The 7,261-nt window shown below is 37.4% G+C and overlaps 1 protein-coding gene across 1 annotated transcript; it reads left to right on the top strand.

Moving 5' to 3' along the window:
* The first annotated feature begins 3,738 nt into the window (after nucleotides 1-3,738).
* Nucleotides 3,739-5,264, top strand: LOC139354152 (uncharacterized). The gene is made up of 2 exons (XM_070998412.1): nucleotides 3,739-4,434; nucleotides 4,492-5,264. Exons 1-2 carry the CDS (start codon nucleotides 4,341-4,343, stop codon nucleotides 5,175-5,177), a joined length of 780 nt encoding a protein of 259 aa, XP_070854513.1. The 5' UTR covers nucleotides 3,739-4,340; the 3' UTR covers nucleotides 5,178-5,264.
* Nucleotides 5,265-7,261: the final 1,997 nt, after the last annotated feature.

Below are 7,261 nucleotides of genomic sequence, written 5' to 3' on the forward strand. Positions count from 1 at the left end.
TTCAAAATAACTTTCTAACGACATATAGCACTAGCCTGTAGCTTTAGTAGTTCACAAGGTACGGGTGTACAAAATAAAGCTATTTGTAAGCTGTTTTCTCGCCAAACTAGCTAGTTTTCCAAAAATTTCCAGGATCCTAAAACATCATTTTGCGACAAACAGACAAACTGAATTATTTTTTTATTTTGGGAAGTGCCCCAAAATCTTATTTTGCGTATTACTTTTGAACGGAGCATCCGATTTTGACTCGGTTAATAGCGGCGGGTATTTATCCCCACCGGCCCCAACAGATCAAATTTTAAAAATTTGCACTTTGCACAATACCTTTCGATTGATGTATCACTCGAAACCATCCGACGATTATTGTAGATTTTCATTTCCTTGTGTATAAAAAGTAGTCGCCTTCGCCCATCCTCCTGGTGCGCTTCGTCGCTATGTAAAATAAAACTCATAATAATTGCGGTCCCTGGTAAAAACACTTTAATATTTGTTTTAAATGTTATAATTAAAATGTTTTAAATATTTAAATAAATGTTAACGGACTAAATTTTGTATAACTAAACTAAAAAATTACATTGCAATAGTAATGTACACTGGTCGGCATATATATTTTGTCATAGTATTCATTTGACTATCAGACTCTTGATCTAAGTACCGGTGCATTGTTCGAACTGAAAATTATGATAAAAGAGAAGAGCAAATCAATAACTGTTAATATGCAAAATATTTCGTCAATTGTGTTTTGTTTTTTCGTTCTGCTGATAAGAATGCCAGCAAGCAACGATTTTAGCAGTGGCATATATATTTTGTCATTGCGTGATTTAGTTGTTTCTAGGCAAGCTGAAAGTGTTGTTCAAGAATATTATTACAAGTTTTCATTAATATTGGATAAAGTCGATTTTTTAATATTTAAAATGGTTAAAAAATCTGAGCTGAGCGCCAAAATAAGATCGGAAATTGTGATCAAATATAACTTGGGTGTTTCTGTAATAAACATCGCTGAGGAATATAATTTGTCTCGTCAGACCATTTATTATCAAATCAATAAATATAAAAAATTTAATGATGTGATCAATGTTCACCGTAAAGGCAGAAATCGAAAGACTACAGCTCATGAAGACCGTCTTATCGTCCGTGCTTTTAAGAAGGACCCTTTAAAAACACCAAAGGCTGTGTCCTTAGAGTGGGATGAGACTGCATCCACTTCCATAAGTGAGAGAACAATACGCAGGCGTTTGATTGAAGCAGATATGAAAACATATATTGCAAAACCAATTCCTTTTATCACCCCTAAAAATAAACTAAAGCGTTTGGAGTTCGCGAAAAGATACATCACCAAGCCCGCTTCATTTTGGCGTAATGTCCTGTGGACAGATGAGAGTAGTTTTGAATTCCACGCATCTCAAAAGAAAGTTTTTGTAAGAATTAACAAGAATTACCGTAAAAAAAATGCTCCTGTGTGTCAAAGAGTAAGTCATGGGGGTGGAAGCGTAATGTTCTGGGGTTCAGTTTCATATAATGGTGTGGGAGACTTGGTTCCCATAGACGGATCCATGAATCAGAATTATGCATTTCCCTCCGGCGACAGATTAATAGGAAAAGAATTTATTCTCCAACAGGACAACGCTCCTTGCCATAAGGCTAGAATGATTACTAGGTTTTTAAGAGATGTCGGGGTGGAAACTCTCGATTGGCCGCCACAAAGTCCTGATTTAAACATTATTGAAAATGTGTGGTCGCTAATAAAGCGAGAAAGAAGCACTGATCTGACCAGGACAAAAGCAGAAACCGTCACTGAGGTTACAATGAATTGGAAAGAGGTTCCCTTAAAATACCTTCAAACCTTGGTCGATTCCGTTCCGAATCGCCTGCAAAAGGTCATAGACACCAAAGGAGGGTATATTTTTTATTAATTTCCAGTTTCAAATAAATTTATAAAACAAATTAGTTAATTAAGATGAAAAAAGAAATTTTGTCAAAATACTTATGCCACCCATGAAATGACTTAGTTTTTAGTTTTAATTCAATTAAAAATCTAAATGAATGTTAAAAATGAAAATTTGTTATATTTATAATTTAATACAATGTAACTAAATGAATTATGTAAAATCCATACATTTTTTTATATTTAAAATAAAAAAAAATTTAAACAGAAACTGAGGCATCGCCATGACAAAATATATATGCCGACCAGTGTATGATACATAAAAATAACATTATAAGTAAATGTAATTTACTTAATTTTAATATGATCCAATAATTTACTTTTATAAAACATTTTTATTTGTTTTTTTCTAATAACAATAATGCTCCTAAAATAATAGGGCATTTACATGTCGCTGCGTCACAAACATTTTTCCGCCAACATTTTGGTTGCAGTATCTGCCTGCACTCGACGCTCCTTTTTTTGCGTCTCTCCGTTATGTTTATAAGACAAACCTCCGAATATCTGCCTCTCTTTGTAACCCGACCGTTTTCGTCGGCAGTCTTCTGCGCTGCGGCGAATACTCTGCTGGCGTCGACAGCGCGGCACAGTATTTTGGGACAAAAATGAACAAAAATGCTTTTTGCCATCTGACATTCATACGTATGTATTTAAAATATATAAATTTGTATTTAATTTTTATAAATATGAAATCAGTTTTTTAATGTTCGGTCTATAAACTATATACATATGTTTTAAGTGTTTGTAATTAATCTTGTTTGTTAAAGTATTAAACAAAAAATTAAAAATTAAACGAACAGGGTAGGAACAATTTTTTAAAAAGGGAATAACAAAAATATAATTAATTCTAATTTATAAATTTGCTTGTAAATATAATAAATGTTTTATTCAGGTTTTTTTATTTGATATAAACATTTAAATACGCTTTTAATTTATACTTTCAACATTATTCTTAGAAAATATTTTATTATAAAAATTAAAAACCTTAAAATAATTAATTTTGAATACTTAAAATTAATATGAACATTTTTGGCATGAAGTTGAAAATTGATAATTAAAACAAAATCTGACTTAATTTTTTTTTTAATATTTAAAAACTTGGGTTTTAGAGTGGGGGTGGCACCCTGGTGAAACAAACTTGTGCTGCGCAAATGCTCAAGAATCTACATACCATATCTCAACTTTATAGCTTTTATAGTTTCCGAGACTTTAGCGTTCATACCGACGCACTATGGGGACTTTGCCCTGTTTTTTGGCATAATTCTGTTTTTCAAAAGTATTCAAAATTGTGAAAAGTTCATGTTATCGAATTAAGAACATGGTATGTTACATAACGGAAATGTTAACTTGACAGGCCACTGTTAAAATAACAGCTGTCTAACTCAGCGGGTGCAAGCGTACAGCACGTGAATACGTTGAGCCTAATTTTTTTGTGAAATCTAAATCTAATATCTCTTGAACGACAAGACGTAAATCCTTCAAATTTGAAATGGATGTTCATTAAAATATAAGCAAAATGATTTTTGAAAAATTCTTTTTGCAGTTACTATTTTTTTCTGTTGAAGAACTTTTTGCATAAAAAATTTCAGTTTTCAGGGCGAGGGAAAAATTTAAAAAGTAGATTTTCACGCAAATTCGTCCTTTTCAGTAAGTACAGAAAGGGTTAAGAAATGTATTGTATTATTCAAACGGCATTTAAATTACCTTTTTTTTTGTTTCGACAAAACACTTATACCGACCGGTGTACATGTTTTCACGAATTGTGTTGCCATTTCTGTTAAGGCTTTTAGCATGAACGCGTTCATAATTTCACTTAAATGTTCACGATTTGACCGCGCGGCGTTCGGTTTTTATGAACACAAAATAAACTGTCGGAAATCGTGAAAAGTGACCACGATTTTTTTCTATTTTTTTTTTTTGGTGGACTTTTTGTTAATATGTTAAATTAGTTAGCTGAAAGCAGTTGAAACCATTTCAAAACGAGACCACCGCCTTTCAAAAGCCCTCCTCAAGTTCAAAGTAAAGCGAATACGATTTTGGCGTTAGTGGTCTTTAGATCAATTCGCAAAATGATCCTATCGGTTAATTAGACGGCTTTGATGTCGGCGACTGATAGAACAGATACCTAAATAAGTAAAAGAAGACTACTTTATGCTTAAACTATCATGAAAACGGCCCGGGGCGAAAGAAAGACATAAATTGAAAACCGGTCAAAAATCATTTTCTAGAGAAGCAAGCAGCTGCGACTGAAATTGATTTACGAGGCGATACGGATAAATTTGTGGTATCCACAGTATCCCAGATGAACTGTGAGTCTTAGGGCTTTGGGTATAAAACTAAGCAAGGTCCGAGTGGAGGAACACAGTCACCTACAGAAGATTACAATTGACGAACGATGAGAACTATTAGCGGCTTGATCGTTCTAGCATCAATTTTTGCCTTGAATGCTGCCCATCAGGCTTCAAACGTCAAAAACCGAACGAACGATGGTAAGTTCAGTTGGTCGTAATCAGAATCCATAATCACTCCAATTCCGTTCCTTACAGCATTCTCCAAGATCGTTCCCCGACTTCTGTGGAACATGAAGCGCGGAGGCAACCAGGAGAGCCACCGAAACACACAGCCTATCATAATTGTGCAGCAGCCCAGCTGGATAGCGGATCGCGACTCGGACAGACAACACTACCACCACAGCCCGTACAATACCCCCTACTATCATTACTACCCGCAACCGCTACCGCCCAGCCGTCCACCGCCACAGTTCCCCGGAATGGAATACATGAACAGTGCCGGAGGCGGACCAACCTACCTGATCATCAATCCTAACAACATGCAGGGAATTTACCTGCCCTCTAGCAATTCCAACAGCTCAAACTCTACCAGCTCGCGTCGTAGCGCCTTCGTGCCTTCGATCGCTGATTTGCTGCAAGGCCTCAACCTGAACGATCTTGCGGACGGAATCGTACTCCAGGATGATACCGAAGTTGTTAATGCTGCAAAAGATGAGACTACGGCAGTCCCCAGCTCTGAGGGACCGATCCCCCCGGCTGATGACGACAACCAGAAGGATATAATCAGCGAGGACGAGGTCGAGGCCCTCGAGCGCCAAACGATCGAGGGCCCAGGTAACAAGCACGTGGTCTCAATCTTGATGCAGGACAATCGCCGTAAGCGCATCCAGGAGTTTTTGGCTGGCATCTATTTGAGGAACTACAACCTGAACATAAAGTAGTCAAACGTATAATAGCTGAAACATTTTGAAATTATGTCAAGCTGAATAAATAGCGGGAAGCCTTACCGTTACCTAATAAGGTTGACATCTCTCTGCAGTTCCAAATTTTTCTATCACACTCTATCGCACTCTATCATAGGTCATAGAAGAAATCTAACCTAACACTAGCATGCAGGCAAAAAAGTTCAGCTTTAAAACCGCATTGTCTAGATCACTCTATACGCTGGTGTTATTAAAAATATTTTGGAAAGATTTATTCTTGAGATATTCGCGAAAAACTTGTTTTTCAGTTGTTGTTGTATTAAAGAGCTTGTATCTCAGAACTCAATTACCCAACAGTTTGGCAAATAGCCATTTCTCAAGGTAAATGAGTAAAGTGATCAAGCTCCAATAACGAGGGCTGCTAATTAAGTTTCTGGCCATATCAAGACCAATTGGCCTTTTCCCAAGAAAAAGTTTGGACTTTTTTCGATAAAAGCTCTACACAACTTATTCCTGTGTGACTACGTTTGATATCGATTATCTGCAGAAAAATGGAATTAATTGGTGAACTCCTTTAAATTTGCATAAATTATTTATTTTCAATATATTTCGGTTCTATTACAAACATATTTCGAAGACTTAGCATTGTATTGTTAATCACTCTGAGCTCGGTCCACTCATGTAGCTTACAACAGCGCCTGGGAGTCCTTCTTCTGTCCTTTATAGATGTATCCTAGCAATGTAGTGGACGCCAAATTGCCAACTTGCCATCCTGCGCAGCCATTTGACATTGTTGTACTGCAGTGTGTAGACCAGCCACCCAAAAACACGTCGCGGTGTCCAAGAAATAAATTAATTAAAATTAGACAAACATCAAGTAAATACAATGTAATTTATGGAGCAAAATGCTCCACTTTTAAGCCTAGTACTCAGATAGGCGAAGATTGAAAAATCTTATTCTTTGCAGTGTGACCGAAGTTTTCAAAGTTCACCTTCAATGCATGTAGAATGGTCTTACTGTAAAGCAGCTGGGTTTGTTGCCAAACGGAAAACAAATCAGTTGGATACATTTAAAAAGGAGGAGTCTGCTGGTACACAAAGAATTTAAAATAAAAACAAGGAAGAGCGCTATAGTCGAGTACCTCGACTATCAGATACCCGTTACTCAGCTATATGGAGATATGGAAGCAGCAAAGCGAGATTAAAATGCGCCACCTACCGGCGGTATACAGATTTAAGCGTTATGGGCGTTAGAGTGGGCGTGGCAATTTTTTTTTGGATCAATCGATAGGTATCGACGAGACCAATACATTTCAGTTAAAATTTTTTATCTAGCATGAAAATTGTGGGCGTCACAGGTTTTCGCGGTTTGTGGGCGTTAAAGTGGGCGTGGCAAACTTTTTTTTGGGTCAATCGATAGGTATTGATGAGAACAATACACTTCAGTTAAAATTTTTATTCTAGCATCAAAACTGTAGGAGCCACAGTTTTGGGCGGTTTGTGGGCGTTAGAGTGGGCGTGGCACTGTGCCGAAACAAACTTGCGCTGCGTAAGAAGCTCAGGAATCTTTACGCCAAATCTCAATAGCCTAGCTCCCATAGTTTCCGAGATCTCAGCGTTCATCCGGACGGACAGACAGACGGACAGACGGACAGACGGACAGACGGACAGACGGACATGGCTAGATCGACTCGGCTAGTGATCCTGATCAAGAATATATATACTTTGTGGGGTCGGAAACGCTTCCTTCTGCCTGTTACATACTTTCCGACGAATCTAGTATACCCTTTTACTCTACGAGTAACGGGTATAACAAGGAAGAACGCTATAGTCGAGTACCTCGACTATCAGATACCCGTTACTCAGCTATATGGAGATATGCAAGCAGCAAAGAGAGATTAAAATGCGCCACCTACCGGCGGTATACAGATTTAAGCGTTATGGGCGTTAGAGTGGGCGTGGCAAATTTTTTTTTGGATCAATCGATAGGTATCGACGAGACCAATACATTTCAGTTAAAATTTTTTATCTAGCATGAAAATTGTGGGCGTCACAGGGTGTGGGCGTCGCGGTTTGTGGGCGTTTAAGTGGGCGTGGCAAAC

This window comes from Drosophila suzukii (genome assembly GCF_043229965.1).
Source record: "Drosophila suzukii chromosome 2 unlocalized genomic scaffold, CBGP_Dsuzu_IsoJpt1.0 scf_2c, whole genome shotgun sequence".
Classification (NCBI taxonomy): Eukaryota; Metazoa; Arthropoda; class Insecta; order Diptera; family Drosophilidae; genus Drosophila; species Drosophila suzukii.

Bases quoted from the DNA above. Each gene is read 5' to 3' on its own strand.
- LOC139354152 (XM_070998412.1), top strand. From the start codon at position 4,341: ATGAGAACTATTAGCGGCTTGATCGTTCTAGCATCAATTTTTGCCTTG. The intron at 4,435-4,491 runs GTAAGTTCAGTT...CGTTCCTTACAG, and splicing joins CAAAAACCGAACGAACGATG to CATTCTCCAAGATCGTTCCC.